Below are 17,091 nucleotides of genomic sequence, written 5' to 3'. Positions count from 1 at the left end.
CGCTAGCCTAGCTATTACTGTAAAAAAAAAAAAAACGTATGCCAGACTATTTCCTGTGACTGGCTGCTGGTCTTAGATTTGTTTTTGTTGCAGAGGAATCTAAATCTTGTCCAGAAATAAAAATAGTTTCCCAAAATGTTTCCCAAAACTGGGCATGTTATAAGTATGATATAGATATAGAGCATGATGCATTGCTTAGAGCCTTGGCCTCATTTATTATGAACATACATCAAGGCATCTGGCTATTTATCATCACTGCAATGTACATTTACATGTGAAGGTTATTAGAGATATAATATAAAGGTGAATGACACAAGGTGTGGAATAAGATGGACTCCTTTTATTAAGAACTGATCTTGTAGAAAAATCCCAAAATAGCAAATTTTACAAAGTAGTCACCAAAATATTTCATTTCATTTAAAACCAAAACGCTTCTGGAAGGCATACAAGTAAAAACAACAACAACAAAAAACAAAAACAAAAAAAAAAACAGTTATTATGATATTGTTAGGATGAGCTAGGCCAGAGGTGAAAGAGCCCCGTAGGCTGTTGCCAGGTCGCAGAGTTGAAACCCACACAAGAGCCAGTGTTTGTTCAGTATAAGCCACATGTCCTTGAGCAAGACGCTCTGTGAAGCTATTCTTAAGAGCCTCAGCTGAATGGATGAAACAATAAAACACAAAATATATAAACATTTCTGGAAGAAATGCTCTGAGAACTCAAAAACACATGTGATCACTGGTATGACATAGTCATTACAATAGAAAGACAACACTGAATGTGTTCCCTCCAACTTCCTCAATGGAAATTTCGGTACCTTGCCAGATCTTGAGTGTTTCAGCGTGGTTATTGCTTTCACTCTCAACTATGGCTAACATGTATGTACAGAGTTAACTGCAAATACTCTGCTCAGGTATCAGTTAAACAATATAATGTGTAAGAATTCTTTTCAAAGCAATAAAGAAAAATCCCTAACATCAATTTACCCCCTTTTTTTTCCAAGATCAAAAAACCCAGCATAACATTGATTACTATACAACATGTTGACAGTGAATTCAACTTCCCCTGAGAAAGACAAAGAAAGAAAGTACTACATTCACTTCTTCGGAAATCTAACTTTGGCTTGGAAATCATCAGCATGTTTGATGAAGGTTCGTCCACATGAAGGTCGCAGCCTCGCAGAAGATGAACTTGTGTAACTCTGTTTTTTGACTACTCTGGGGAACATCCACTGATTTCCATCACTCCAGAAGCTGGCAGTCAATGAGGGGACGGGATTAGAATGACGATGCAACTTAGCACTTCGGGTTAAAAGCTGATATGTCCTTGAAATAATTTTCACAAGGTTCTTCAACTGCATGGTCTTTTTCTTGTGTCAAATTTACCAAGAAAATCAAATTTGATTGTTCTTTTTCAGGAGAGAGGTGTCTTCAAGATTAATAGTGGGAAGCAAAGACCAGTGACAGCAACCAAACCCCAATCTCTGACAATCAAGTGTTGGAAGCACCCTTTGGTCATGTCTTTGCTAAAGAAAGAACGAGTCCATAGTCAAATGTTTCCACCGAGAAACAGTGAAGTAAGGTTATGGATCCAACTGGCAGCCAAGAATCGTGCTGCTATGCTCACTGATGTAATAAATTAAGAAAATGCCCTCTGAGGGGCCAGAATGATTAACACAAATGTTCTGGCCTTGCAAGGCTAAAGAAAACCATGGCATACTGTAGAACTGCTTCTGTTCGTTACTTGAAACTAAAAATGTTGCCATTTGTCATTTCAGTCATTTTTCCTTGTTGAGTTGATATAGTCAGCCAAAGTTGGATAGTGGCCTTCGTAGGCCATGCTGTTGTTTGAGTAAGGATTTTGCAGATTTTTTAGACGCTGAGTGTTGCCACCACCATCTTGACTCATTGGATCCATGTTGGCTCCATTGCTCATAGGGCGAGGAAGCAAGTTGGTGTAAGTATTTCCTTGGCTTTCCCTTTGCATGAGTGAAGAATGGGTCTCTTGTACCACTGTGATCTGGGGCTCCTGCTTCAGCTGGAAGCCAGTCTGAGACCCTACTCCTTCCAGGCCCTTCAGAAAATCATTCCCTTCCACTCCCTCTATGAATGGGTAAGAGCCCTGCCCCTGTGATGCCCCTCCACCGCCAGGGACTGACCCGTTAAAGGTGTTCTGCATCGGACTGAGGGTGAAATTGGGCCACACAGTCTGGAAACCCTGGTTCTGGTTGCCTAGATGGTTCTGGGTCTCAGATGCAAGCTCCTCCCTTTGGTGCTGCAGTTGGAACTGCGACTGGGACTCTGGCTGGGCCTGGCTCATTTGAGGGGCCTGTGGGGCTGTATCCAGGCACTGCAGGTCCCTCATGGAGAGCTCAGGGAGCGTATTATTTCCAAAGTTACTTTGGGAGTAACCAGTGCCACGGTTTGCCTGCTGTTGCCTGCTGCTATTATGACGTGGAAGATTGCTCATGGCACCAGACTGGTTTATGGTAACTGTCTCCATTGACAGTGGTGGGTTGGGATTTACCCACGAATGGCTGACTTGTACATTCGGAGCCTGCGATGTAATCATTACATTCTGAGCGCCAGGGTGATAGGACTGGTTGAATACAGTAGGTTGTTGCTGCATCGTAGGCGTAGGCTGCTGCCTCAGGTACATGTTGCTGATGTCTGGAAAACAAATAGTGACTTTTAGTGTTATAGCAGGGCAGTAATATTGCGAGGTGGATGGAAAAATGTTGTCTGGCTTAGCATCCAGTCATTGATACTTGAAGCAAATCAAGGAAAAACTATTACCTTTCCGCATGTGACTCATGGTACTCTGTGACACTGCCTTTGGCCTGTTCATGGCCAGGCAAGAAAAAGGACCACCTAAAGAAAGGCCAGAAACATTTGTTGAAGTACATACATGTGTACTGACATAAAAAGCACATCAGGTCGTGTGTTGTATGTTATTTGGGTTGTATTGTATATACAGTTCCATATCTCTTACCTGTCAATCCTGATATCCTCATTAAGTTCTCTCTTCTGCGCTTCTTCTCATTGTAGCCATAAGGATCTAAGGCAAACAAAAAATGGTTTATATTCATCATCTGAATCTAACTAACAACTGGATCCTGATTCCTGGACACAGAAGAATGGTGATAGTGCTCACCTTTATCATCGGGCAGATATCTGAAATCCATCGGTTCACTGACTTCCTGATCGGAAGGTCTCCGCAACTGCATGTGAACAGTGACAGACTCCATTATGTTCGTGTTGTAATAGGGTGGAGTCTTAAAGACGATGGCTACTTGGCGGTGAACGTCGGCCTGGGAGAAAGAGCCTTTAGCCTCCCAGCCATCGGTGGAAAAGAATCGCACCTCGATGTCATCTGGAGGAAAGGGGGGTGATAGAAAACTGAATGAACATGCAGAGAGATGGGTGCTATTGCTAATAAAAGCAAAATGGATTAATGGATAAATGAAATGAATGAAAATGAGTGGGGTGAAAACAGATGCATGAATAGTTGAAAAACACACTGTATATGATGCTAATTATTTCATTGCAAAGGCCTACAGATCATTGTTAGTATGTACCTTTCTGTACTTTGTCACACAGTAAGAAGATTTCATCGCCTCCCTTGACGCTTCCACTGTTCCTGTTGACGCGGCAGATCCTCAACTCGGCTGTGTTCGGAGCTCCTGATGATGCAGAAACAAGGTGTAAACACGCAACCTGACAGACGCAACAAATCTAACAAGTCAAACTGTGTACGACAACTGAGATAACATTCGTCTCTCCAGGAACGACATTGTCAGAACCTACTTTTCCTTTATCTAGTTCACGTACTGTTGTGAAACCAGCCAGCTTCTACTGGCTCAGTGTATCTTACTCCATATTTGCCTCAGGTAAGAAAAGCACTACACTGAGTTTACAGCTCCGGCTTCACCAGGTTGAGTCACATGTCACATGCCTGCTTTCAGAAGAGGAAGTGCACCATGGTAACAGTGTTGTTTGAGGGTTAGTGTGTATAAAGAACTTCCTCTTTCTCAATTTGTGTGAGGAACACTGAACTAGTTTAACCAGTGCAACACTCACAACGAACAGCTTTGAGAGAACATCCACTGGACATTCACACAGTCAACAAGTCTTGCAACAAACACTTGCGTACACGGACTGCACAGCTTCAGCTAAATCTGGAGCTGAACTGGATGTTTAAACACAGTAACTTGTGTAACTTCTCAATTCTTGCAAAGTATTGCCAGTTTTACTTTATTCAACTAGTGGGAAATGTTTTTTTATTCCAGGCAAGTATAAGGAATGACAAAAATATTTGCAGCTCACATTAATAATATATCATCATCAGCTCTTGATGAACAGTAAACTCTAAGGTGGACACACCTAACATCAGATGGCTTGTGTTCCTGTAAGTAAAATCATCTGGCAATTTCATAATGATCTCATCACTTTTAATTGCCCAACATGGTGTCAGCATGAGCACGGTGTGAAGCAGACAGAGCTCAGCCACTCACTGTTGTCGTAGATGGGGTTGGTGATGATGGGGTTGAGCGCTCGGGTGTAGTAGCCATTCTCGTCCTGAAGGAAAACCTGGATACACAGGCGAACCACGTTCAGGTCGTACTCCTCTGTCTGCAGCAGCTGCTCGCGGGGCACTGAGGTCAAACATATACACAGAGGTGTCAGTATCACATAATTACGTAAGACAAATAACAGTATCAGCAAAGAATCAGTACTATAAATACATACTCAATACTGCTGTATTGATTTTGATCATTTGTTTTCAAACTAACCAGAATGAGTCCATCAGTGTTAGATGGCGTTTCAAAACCTGGCGCCCACATTACTCACAATGCAAAAAGCCACTGAGCAACATCACTGGAGGCAATTTATCAGATTAACTGCAGCTTCCTCTGGAGCCACAACAGACTCTGTGATACTGTACTTCACAAATGGACCTGTAAACACACTTTAATGTGCCAAATTGGTGGAGTTACACTATAAAATAAAATTAGCAATACCACGCAATACTGTTTGATAGTTTAATCTATGACAATGCATAATATTGTATCATCTCATCATGTTTGTATGAGAAATCTTGATTTGATTTCTGCAGCAAGACCAAGTAAATGGAAGTTTGGTTCTTGGTGCTCAGTGCACCGTAGAATCACAAAAAAAAAAACCCTCACAAACGATAGAAACTTATTTTTCCAGACACAATGTTCTAGTTACAGCACAATGTGAATTATCTTGTGCAAGCAGGGCATCGTTTATGAAGACACATTTTGCCGTTGAATTACTCAAATGTTACTTTTCAGTTCTTTAGCGATCATACACAGATGATCTCAATAATGACTCCACTTTAAACTATCAGCAGTGGCAGATACCACTATGAGGAAGTTAAAACATATCACTTTTTGGAATGTGGGTGACGTGACCTTTCACTGCCCAGGTTCTAAAGAAGAGGTGGACACTGTGGTTCTTCTCACTTGGCACGCAAAACATTACATTCTGTTTCTATTAGCGTTTAACTCAGTGTGCCAACTTTTTGGGGAAATGGGGTCAGACATAGCTAGACAAGATATCTGTGGGCTGAACTGCGTTAAGGAACATTTATCCCCCACTACATCCGTCTTTGTAGGGGATATAACAACAATATAGGCATGTTGCAAATGCATCATAACTAATACAGGATCACAGGATGACTAAAGAAAAAAACAATGAAAAGATAGATAGATAGATAGATAGATAGATAGATAGATAGATAGATAGATAGATAGATAGATAGATAGATAGATAGATAGATAGATAGATAGATAGATAGATAGATAGATAGATAGATAGATAGATAGATAGATAGATATATGGACGGATGGATGGATGGATGGATGGATATGTTCTCGTGTTTGTCAAACCTGTAGGCTGTCCCCAAAACCTCAAATTTGGATCACATAAACACGTCACAGATAAGCTTTTTCTAACCTCCTCAGCCTACACTCTCATCTGCACACACACACACACACACACACATAGATGCAAGCGTCACACATACCGCCCTCAGAGGCAACACGCAAACACACACCTTGCAGGGAGAGCTTTTTTACTGAGAGACGCCCACACACCGACACACACGCAGCAGGCTTTCACATCTGCCTACTTTCTCTTCCTCCATCTCTCAATGTCTATCTTTTGCGCTCACCTCCAGGCCATCCCCGCCTACAATTTGTCACCACGGTGACGCTCTGCAACGTCACCTCAGAGTGGAAAGAAGTGTGTGTGTGTGTGTGTGGCTGCGTGTGTGAGTGTCTGCACAACACAGAAGCAAGAGATGAGACTCCCTGCAAGAGTGACCCCATGGCGGCTCTTGACGTGTGTGAAAGTGGTGGGACAAGTCAAATGTTCAACTTTGTTCTTATAGTGTGCCATTTCAAAACCACTGCAAGAGTTTTTTTTATTTTTTTTATCCAGTAATAATATGTACATAAGAGTATACAACAAGAAACAAAACACTGCTATGTTGTTACACGTGAGATGTGGGGAAACTCCTCGTCCTTACTGAATGTGTCTAACTGGTCATGTTTCAGTGCAAACACACAGCTAGGTAGTTTTCCTGCCCTGTTTCTGCACGCACCGCTGGCACCAGCCGCCGTTCCTCTCAGGGCTCGAGCCCGAGTAAAGTCACAGGTCATCTGTGCAGTTACAAGTCTGTTTGGATTTTGCTTAGTCAGGAGTCTTCAAACTTGTGACATGAGCGTGACGGGTTTTCACGGTTGTGCAATTAACAAGCTCAGAAACAGAGCAAAACAACTGCTAACATGTCTCACCGAGCGTTTCGCCGTCTCCGCGAAGCATTTTTGTGAGAAACGATACAATGCACACTTTTGTCTGGTGTCAACATGAAACTTCAAGCTCTGTTCAAAAACTCTGATATTAGATTTCAGATTCAGACGAAACATGTCAGCCTGGCTCTAACTTTTTTGACAATGTTCTATATGAGATGACATTCAGACGGTCTAACCTGCTGTTTTGTGTGGATACAGCCACACAGATATACGGTAGTTTGACATTTTGGGAAGTGTGTTTGCTTTCTGTCTGAGGGTTTAGAGTGAAGATTGATACCTCTCTCACATGTTTGTTAACGAGGACACTGATTCTTAGCTTAGCTTAGCTGAAGGACTGGACACAGTTAGCCCGGCTCTGTCCAAAGGTTAAACAAAAGACACAATGTCTGCTACCAGCTCCCTAATGAACCCTTTATATCTGATTTGTTTAAGGAGCGATAGTCCGATAGTCCAGCTCAGTGAATAGGACTTGTAGCTGCCTGGCTGACTGAGCTAACTAGCTAAACGCCGCTACAATTAGCATTAGTTATCAGTTACCCTGGTTATATGCTTCCTCATATTTGCTTGGATGGCAGTAAATCTGTACTGAATATGGCTGGTTCAACTTAAAGTGCATTTCTCTGTTCAAAAAGCAGATTTAAAGGATTATATTTACCACATAATTTCATAACAATTAATCAAAATCAAATCAAAAAACTTCATCAAATGTCATATCATTATCTGCTATATCTAAAAATCGATCAGCACTTGGGTTCGATCAGTCACTGTCAGTAATTTGCAATATTAATCATATCGAACAATTACACTATGATAAAAAAAAATGTATTACAGGAAATAACAGGTGCTCATGTATCTTAAAGAATATTTTAAAAGTGAGCTGAAAGTACGCACTAAATGGCATACAGCAGGTATGTGTGCTCATGGGGGAGGTTTAGTGTCTCGAAAAATGACAACGACAACAATGACACTGAAAATGAAGTGCTGAGGGCTGAGCGGTGTCTTTGTGCAGCTTCATGCAGCGCTGCTCTATTTCAGATTTCTGTTTGGTCATCAGGTTGCTGTGTTGTGGGTGGCACAGACAGACACACAGTGGAGAAACTGAGGGAGGGAGGAACGAAGACTTGCTCGTGTATGAAAGCGGAACCGCTATAGCGAATATTGATGGAACATACCAAGCTTGAGTGCGTTACAGGAGGAGGCAGATGCTGGACAGGTGGAGGAAAGTGGGCTGGAGGTAAAAGTGGTGGTGAGCGAGTGCATGTTGTGGAAAGAAAACTGGGCCCAGAGACACCAGGCGTCCTGGCCTGCAAGAGGCTGCAGCTGCACAGGGACGGGACTGAGGTCATTGGCTGCGGCAGTGACGGGGACAGCGATGGTTGGGGGGGGTCGAGGGTGGGTGGGCGTTTGCGGGGGCGAGTGGGTAGTGTGAATGTGGGAGCCGAATGTGAGAGTGAGAAAGAAGTGGAGGCAGGTGCCAAGCCTCACCACAAGCAGTGTCTCCACTGCATGACTCACAATTTCATCAAGTTTCATGGCACATCCTTCAGCCTGTGTGTCTCAAGATCTTATATTAGAGACACATCACATACATGCAGCACATGACTTGAGTGTGCGCTAAAACTACTGCGTGTGGCATTGAAATGTAAGAGATCAGCAAAAATAGGCCAGTAAAATGTCGATGGAAAAAAACCACGAGCAAAGTCAAACAGAGGAAGGACAAATGGCGATATCTTCTTTGCGACAGGAAGCATTCAGATTTATGGAAGTTGAAAACTGACCAAACCATCGGCTGCATCACTCATTACTTCATTCATTACATAGCATTTGATTGTGCTGATCACACTGAGTTAAAACTATTAATCTGTCAATGATGAACCGAGTTTCAGAAATGTTTGATGCAACTTTTTCACGCAGTGTTCTGGCTCCTAACGGCAACAGATTTCTTTTGCACTTATAAATCCGTAACACTGTGATTATAGACACTCACACAGTGGAAGCAGAAATAGAACTACTCTAATTTTTTTGGGTTACATCCTCAAAACCATGGTGGACTGGTGGTACTTCATAATACATGCATCAACTGCATCCCGCACCGACCTTAAAAGGTGATAACTCACAACGTTTGAGCAGTAGGACCTAATAATATCGACATATATACTTTCTGTCACTTTCTGTTAAAAAAATGATGGGGACATAAGGAATCAAACTTTTTTAACTGGTCTTCAACATATGGGATTTTAGGAAATATAATTATGATATAAATATGATATTTACAGTGGGGGGAAAAAAATGCATAATGGCACATCAATACAGCAATTGTCTTCATAGACGTGTGAAATTACGCAGCATAAAGCAGACAGTTATTTAAGTATTACACACATTATTCAAGCTAGATATGATAGCTACCTCATCAGTCCATTTAATGTTATACCATTCTGATTTTACAATATCTCCTGATCACATCTATTATCTGATGATAAATTACAGTTTCTTAACCTTAGTCTTAGTTTAACATGTGCTGCATAATATTTCCAGTAGGTCCTGTGTTGAAGTGAAGTCTTAATTCTGCACTGGGATCAGCAGCAGCCACTGTCAAGTGCAGGTGCTGAGCAAAGTGTTATTTTTAACAAATGATGCTTTTAAAAGTGATGAGGGGGGGTGGACTAAATAAGTCATATCAAAGTTCTACTCTCACAGGTGTTGAGTTTTTCCACAGGCTCACAAAGGGAAACTTTGTTTTTTCTGACCACCATGTTAATAGAGCTAACAGAACTGAGAATCAAAAGTAATACAGAAACACATTACTACGTCACACACACACACACACACACGCCGTATTCAGTTCTGCGTCATCACTACTACAGGTGAGCTTTCTGACAACAGGCCGTGACCCGTGTGAGTCTTGTGATCTCATTTGATCTCAGACATTCTCCTCATTACTACACTGATGTAGCCCCAACAATGTCTCACATACATCGATGAGGTGAGGTCAGAGGGTTTGTTTGTGAGTATGTGTGTAAGGTGGTTGTGTGCTGGGGTGAGGGGACTATGAGCAGGGAAGGAGGGGGTGACATTATCTCCCCCGACACAGGAAGCAGCTGAGTTTCACAGCAGAAGTGGTCTGAAGAGAGGGGAAGGTTTGAGCCATGTGAAAAAGTCGTGAAACGGGCCAACGTTCTGTCTGAAGCACTTTTAATCTCTGTCTGTGGTATTGACTGCCTGGCTACCTGCCATCCAGCATTCTACTCCAACATCTATACCTGTGCATTAGACACGGTTAGGTAAGCGTCACACAACTGTTTTATCACTGGTGTAAGACAATAAATCCTATGACCTGAAGAAGCCTCCTGGATGAGAGGTGAATTGCCTTCAAGAAACTGAAACAAGTCCAGTTTCCTACGATACAGCACCTAGATTTCCCATGACCTTGGATGACTGAGAGCCTTCATCAACATATAAATCATATGATTGATATTCATTTTGGCAGAGCTCCAGAGTCTTTTCTTTTTTTCCACCACTGCCCTCAAAAATAATTTTAAACACCTGGAAGCAAATGAAAATCATCCCAGAATCTAAATTATTTATCTGATTACTGATTAAATAGTTAAAAATATAAGCATATAAGTACTTTTACCACCAAATTTTTCAATGTTGGTTAATCTAGAAATCAAAGCCTCACTCATTGTGAATCAACAGTATTATGAGCTAATCGTCAAGATACAAATTAAGTGAACATGGTGGCCCATTTCCAATAAATGCTTCTTCATGGACAAACTCTTGGAAAGGTTACTTGTGATGTGATCTCATCTGTGTCAAAGTCACATTCAGTGTAATCTTGTCACCTCCAACCTCCCTGTAGTCCCTCTGGCCTGAAGATGCAGGTCACAGCTTTAAAATTAGAATTCCGTCATGCTACTGTCACATTTCTATTTAAAGTCCACCTGTGCTTGTGATGTGAAACAAAACCGCTAAAACTGCTGCATTAGGGAGTAGCATGGGGGAGATGGTAAACGGTGATCCACAAGATCAACAGCTGGCTTTGTGAGCAAACTGCCTGTGGTTCCTCATATTCCCTTTCCTCCTCTACCACAGGAATCACAAATTAAAATATCACCAGTGGCAGCAATACAGACATTTGTACAGGTTAAAGACATCAGTGAAAAAAAAGACCACTAGTGTTTCAGTTCTTCAAATACGAAGACCTTAATTAGTTCCTCAGTTTTAATACCATCCGGCGGATTGGAGGCTCGAGATGTGGTCATATATGGTGAAGCTCAGCAGACAGCACAGGAGACTAAAAATGTCAGCCAGGCCTCGGGGGTTACATCACACAGAAGCCATCTGCATCACAGATCGCCTTGACAGTCTATGGGATTGTGTATGCAGTGCTTGGACTTTGTAGGATGTGCACAAGAGAAAAGGAAGTATCAAGTAAGGACACTTGTGCAAACATTAAAGCACTAGGCCATGTATGTGAATTACGTGCGGTAACAGAGGAGTCCAGACATTTGGTTAATAAAGTAAGTTCAATCACTTCAGTCATTACCTAGACTTGCGAACATGCAAATTATCCTTGTGCGGTTTTAAAGATGTATGATAGTGTTTCATATCTGTAAAAAACAAGATCAGGTCAACAGCTTACACACAAACTTAAACGCCTATATGTAGACTTCAAGCCTGATTATAAACCTTCCATTCCCTCCACGGTTTACAGTCCTGTAAAGCACCATACCCTACTTTTATCATCATCTCTGAGGGCTGGGGAACCCCCTCGGTCCACCCTCCCCCTTTTAATGAATCCTGCATTCCCAGCTCTCACGTGGCATCCTGCACTGTGCTGAATTGAGCAACTGTGACCAAGAATGGGGAAGTAGCTCAACGCCTGTTTGTACACGAGAACCACTGTCTGCCTGCCTGCACCAGAGGAGCGCCGCAGAGTGAAAGCACATTGAGGAAATGGCATGAGCTTAGACAGCGCGGTCGCAGGAGAGCGGACTGTTGCCTTGATGTCAGGAAAGTCTCCTCCAACTTTGAACTTTAGCATTTAGCTCAAATCAACAGCTATGCATACGTTTAACCTCACAAAGCTGACGTGACTGTCGAGTCTCAGTCTTTTCCCGACAACGAAAAGTTGCAAGAATAAGCAAAAAACTCAAATGCCTTAGTCCGTCTGTCAATACTGTCCTACTTTTGGCCTGAAGCCTGTTGGTTCCTCCTAATGTCTGTACGTCTTTAGAAGCAGATTTGTTCAAAGGCTCAGTCATTTGCTAAACATCTGGGCAGTGTGTTGATAAAACAGAGGTCAATAATGGATTTGTCGGGATCCTAATTTCAGTGGGGGCATGACACGCATTCGGTACTTCAGTGAGTATTTCAAGCAGCAGGATGCTGTAAGTGGGACTGGCCAAAAATAAACTACAGAAGCCATGTTAACAATGACGGAACACGTCATCCAGCGCTACATGTGGCTAATTGATCTGTTTCTGAATTGTATCTGAATGACAAATATGGTCCAACGCACAGAATAATAAGATATTCCAGCCTTTTGATACGCACAAAATACTTGCTAGTCGAATCAATTTGTGGTTGGTTTTTTACTTTTTTCAATAACTGACTTTTTTACTGTAAACTGACTTTTAAACCAGTACCAGAATTAGCCCTAAAAGATCCAGGATCAGTTACAAAACTAACACATTCCGCAGGTGAGTTAAAACAACTGACAGGCCGACAGACCAGAGACAGATTATGGAAATGTAGAGCAGCAGAACTCACCGTTGAAGGGGTTGATCCCTTTGGTCATCCTCTGTACGATCGCATCTTTCACTTCCCTCCTCCTCACACACTGGATACCCAGATTTTGGAAACTGTGTGAATAATAATATAACAGATTTGTGAGAAACTGACGGGCTCTTTACGTTGCTGTGACCAGCTCATTATACTAAACAAACCAGACGGGGCCACAGTGACTGAAGTATGATCTCAATTAGAATGTTGTTGAGTATGAAGTACTGTAACCCGTCTGGTTTTGCCTGTAAAACTAACAAATTACCTTAAAATAAGGATTATCTAACAGTGTTTCTGTGGGAGTAATTCCACTGATTTACATAGAAGGACTGAAAGTCTAAACATTCTGAATTTACTGTACAAGTCCATGAGGGATTTGCAAATTACACCAAAAGATACTGACTCATTCACACTCTCTCTCTCACACACACACATACACACACACATGCACGAGTACGCACACAAACACAACCTCTGTTTTCTCTCTCAAACACACACAGCAAATATGGGTGATGTCACTTGGGGAATTCCCATATTGCCATCCTCATCACAGACATGGTTTGACAAATATGCTTTGTGTGTGTGTGTGTGTGTGTGTGTCTTCCTCTGCATTTGAGAGGTCACCAATTTGACTTCCGAAACCGCCATATGAAACATGAATTACTGTTAATAGAGAGCAAATCGATTTTGTTTTGGTCTGTGTGTGTGTGTGTGTGTGTGTGTGTGTGTGTGAGTGCGCGCGCACCAGAGAGGGTGTGTTTACTTATTTTGATGATGCTGATTAAGACCGAGACTAGTGAGATAATAACTCTGATGACGACAGTGAAGGTGAACAGCACACCACATAGCACCGCTGGATGGACGTTACTGTGGGGGGAGAACCTACGCGATCACTCTGCGGTCTGGACCAAACTCGGCCTCGTAGAATCCGTCTTTGCAGTCCTTGCCCACCAGGTCGTGTGGATGCGGTCGGTACGGCTCGTTCTTGGTCACCAAGTAAACGCGCACTTTCCCTTTCCCGCAGTAATTCAGAATCTGTGGAGGCAGAGGAGGATTTAATAGTGATTTATATACTCGACGTTTGCATTCAAATTTCTATAGAAAGACAGATGCAGAGGAAAAAGGGAAGGAGTGGGAGTCAATAATTAGATGCTTTCAGGGCTTTGTGTGCTATTTCATGATGCCAATACAGCCAGATGTGCTCCACAGGTGCACAGCCAACCAAGCCACAGCTGGCTCACTCTGCTGCCGCCTGGCAAGCAATACAGAAGCATCCGCTGCCGTACCACCAGACCACAGAGCAGATTTTTTTGTTTGTATTTATGTGTAGACTTAACTGTAACTGAGTCTAATGGCAGGATCTTGTGTTGCATAATGCGAATTGAATGAATCTTGAATCGTGTAAATGTTTGCGGTTGAGGGGGTTAAAGTTCTGTTCACCGACCTGCAGACTGGGGTAGGTCCTGTTGTTGTCGGAGCTGTTCTCGCCAGGGATGCTTCCCGCAGAGCGACCCTCGCACTTGTACCTGAAACGCATCCCCCTCTGCTTGGGCTGCTCAAAGATCTGGATCTCCGGCTCAGCCACTGGAGAGTTGAGAGGAGGATGGAAACAATCAGTGAAGTGACGGGGAGAGGAAGGGATGGAGCGGTGGGAAAAGAGGGAGGTGACGCTAATGCAGAGCAAGTCAAGTTGTTACAGAGGTAAGACAAGATTCTCTGCTTTTTTTTTTTTTTTTTTTTTTTTAAAAAGTGGTTTTCATGTTGGGAAAGTGAGTTCAGTTAAAAAAGCAGACCTACTATTTTCAGCTGAGATTCAGAAACCAAAAAGGCATTTATTTAAAACGATTAGATTCAGATTACGCAACCTTTTGTACTTCCTCAAGTTTTTTTTAAAACATGACTGTAAGACAGAAATCCGGTAAATTTCTGCTTGAAGTCACAAGGCCCCAGGATCAGGATCAATGAGTCGAGCTAAGGCACACTCAGGTAATGACATGCAATAACCCAGGAAGCAGTGAATCTGCAGGTCAAAAGACGTCTAGACGTTACGATTAAAACTGGGCAAAATAGGCCTTTTTGATAACAGACATCTGTAATGTACACCCCTGAACTCTAGAATGACAGGGGTTACATGGGATACATCCTCTCAGGAAACAGACACTGATTAATGCTCTTTCCTCACCATCTTTCTTTAATTCTTCTTTTTGTATTCAATAGAAAGAGGCGATCCCTCTGTCATAATCTATAATAGTAATATGTGTGTAGTTGACAGGCTCATGCGAGTCTTCCTGTTTTTGTTCGCGGCTTAATCTAAAATGGACACTGTCTGCTTCATTAAACATCAGGCGCTGGTTCAGTGATTTGCAGTAAGCCTGCACGTCTTGATAAGACTTATGCAACATTTGGTTGAAACGTGCAACATTTTTATCTGTTTTGAGAGTGGTGATTATGCCTCTCACCAACACTGACTTATTGCTGAAGCATTATATTTAACCTGGGTGTCCAGAACGCATCCATTTTAGCCAGGTAAAATGTCAAGCATCTTTCAAATCGCAGAACAAACTGCAAACCTGAGCCCTTATGCATTCAAAACAAAGCATTAAAATGAGTTTGTCTGCCCTGCTTTGACCTCTCTGCATTAAACAAAACCTGCGCCACATGATGCCTGTGTGAGAGAGGAACTAAAACTGATCCGGGAAGTGCTTCAGACTTTAAGGCCACACTGTTTCCATTGCTTTCAACAACGAGAAAATGCGTTTCTTGTGGACACAACAGCCAAAGTGACAGGCGCTCCGACGTTCGGCGCTGGGCAGAGAGGACATGTGTGCCAGTATGAAACAAGTCCAGTTACATTTCTGACATGATTGTGACATGTACAGAAGGCTGGCCAAAAAAAAAAAAAAAAAAAAAAAAAAGGTGCCTCGACCTCTTCCTGCTTTCCTCCTCGCTAACGTTGGCCCCAAACACAAAACCCAGAGATGATGCATCTCTCACACGCAGACATTTTTACATCTCTACATACCCATACACCACAAACTTTGAAGAGGATGAACACAAGAGACTTCTCTCTCTCTCTCTCTCACACACACACACACACCACAGGACTGAAAAAAGGCTTACCATTAAAACAAAATGAGGAAGTGAAAGACATGGCAATACATTCACAGACTGTTTGGCTCTTATAAGTTTTGACTTGTGGAGACAGGCAGCTCATTTTGACACAGGAGGAATTAAAACATGTACTCACTTAGGTGTGGATCTCCCCCGAGTATGGAGGGCATTAGAACTGAGAAAAAGGAAAATGGGACAGACGGTAAGAAATAAGACAAACAGGGATGCAAATTAGATATCCTGAATGGTGTTTCACTGCGACTGGCTTGCAGTGTTTGTAAGCTCATTCACTTCTGCTAAAAAGGCAGTCCTGTAATTACTGGCACAGATGCCAAAAAAAGTCAATCACTGGAGGGGGAAGTATTACTGTGCTGTCAAACACACTCAGAAACGGTGACGAAAAGGTATTTCACTGAAGAATAAAGCATCAGTGTTGCTATTGTACATTTAGGCTCGAGATACTGATATAAATGAAAGATACAGTTGTAGTTAGATCATTATTTTGAGTATCACAGACTCAGACTATCCTCTCGCTCCACTCGTTTGTTATCATACAGTCAATCAAAGGTGTTACTACTCACCTTCCATGATGCACACGCACTGACTCTCTCTCAGCAGTCGCGCAGGTTACGGTCTCTTGGAGAATCCCGATCTGAATGAGTGACAGCGGACAGGAAAAGTAATATTTGTTAGAAGAGGCAGGCTGGGGGGAATTCCCCTCCGTCACCGCCCACTGTATCCGAACCGACCAATGGGAGGCCGCGTGACTCACAGCTGCGCAGGAGAGGAGCCACGCCCCTCTGCCTGTGTGTGCCTCGAGAGAGTTTTCAAGAGGAGTTCATGGTGTGTGTGTGTGTGTGTGTGTGTGAGAGAGATTAGAGGCTCGCTGTGTGGAGGGGAAACAGACCGATGTATTATAAATATTTACCCAGCTAATTCTGCAACGTCAAATTAATCGAAGGTGTCTGCTTAATATTTTCCCTTTCTTTCTTTCTTTTTTTTTTTTTTAGAGGCTAAATATTATTTAAAAAAAAAAATCATGAATTTACCCTTTATTTTATTTATTTCCTTTTTCTTTTCTTTCCATTACTCTCTTTTTCCCCATTCCATTTGATATACATACATATTTGTATGTCGATCGCTCTGCTGTGCATTGATTTTGTTTGGATGACGTCAGTCCTTTTTATTGCCAATAAAGAGTTAAAAGATGAGAGTTACACCTGCACTGAAAAAAAATCTCCTGTTTTTGCGTGTTTGAGTTGATTGCTACCACTCTCTCCTCTTTTGCTGAAGATGTTGCTTAGCTTAGCACAAAAAGCGGGTAAAAAGTAAAAAGCAGCGTTGGTTTATCAGGA

At 42.3% G+C, this 17,091-nt stretch overlaps 1 protein-coding gene across 1 annotated transcript; it reads right to left on the bottom strand.

Annotated features, from left to right (window-relative positions):
• Positions 1 to 320: 320 nt before the first annotated feature.
• On the bottom strand, positions 321 to 16,432 carry rel (v-rel avian reticuloendotheliosis viral oncogene homolog). The gene is made up of 11 exons (XM_037124681.1): positions 16,318 to 16,432; positions 15,873 to 15,911; positions 14,070 to 14,209; positions 13,512 to 13,660; positions 12,614 to 12,705; positions 4,514 to 4,654; positions 3,578 to 3,682; positions 3,154 to 3,372; positions 2,992 to 3,057; positions 2,796 to 2,870; positions 321 to 2,669 (listed from the first exon to the last, which is right to left on the bottom strand). Exons 1-11 carry the CDS (start codon positions 16,322 to 16,324, stop codon positions 1,774 to 1,776), a joined length of 1,929 nt encoding a protein of 642 aa, XP_036980576.1. The 5' UTR covers positions 16,325 to 16,432; the 3' UTR covers positions 321 to 1,773.
• Positions 16,433 to 17,091: the final 659 nt, after the last annotated feature.

This window comes from Acanthopagrus latus, chromosome 15 (assembly GCF_904848185.1).
Source record: "Acanthopagrus latus isolate v.2019 chromosome 15, fAcaLat1.1, whole genome shotgun sequence".
Taxonomy (NCBI): Eukaryota; Metazoa; Chordata; class Actinopteri; order Spariformes; family Sparidae; genus Acanthopagrus; species Acanthopagrus latus.
The sequence above is the reverse complement of the archived record's forward strand: the minus strand, read 5'-3'. Positions and strand labels throughout refer to the sequence as shown.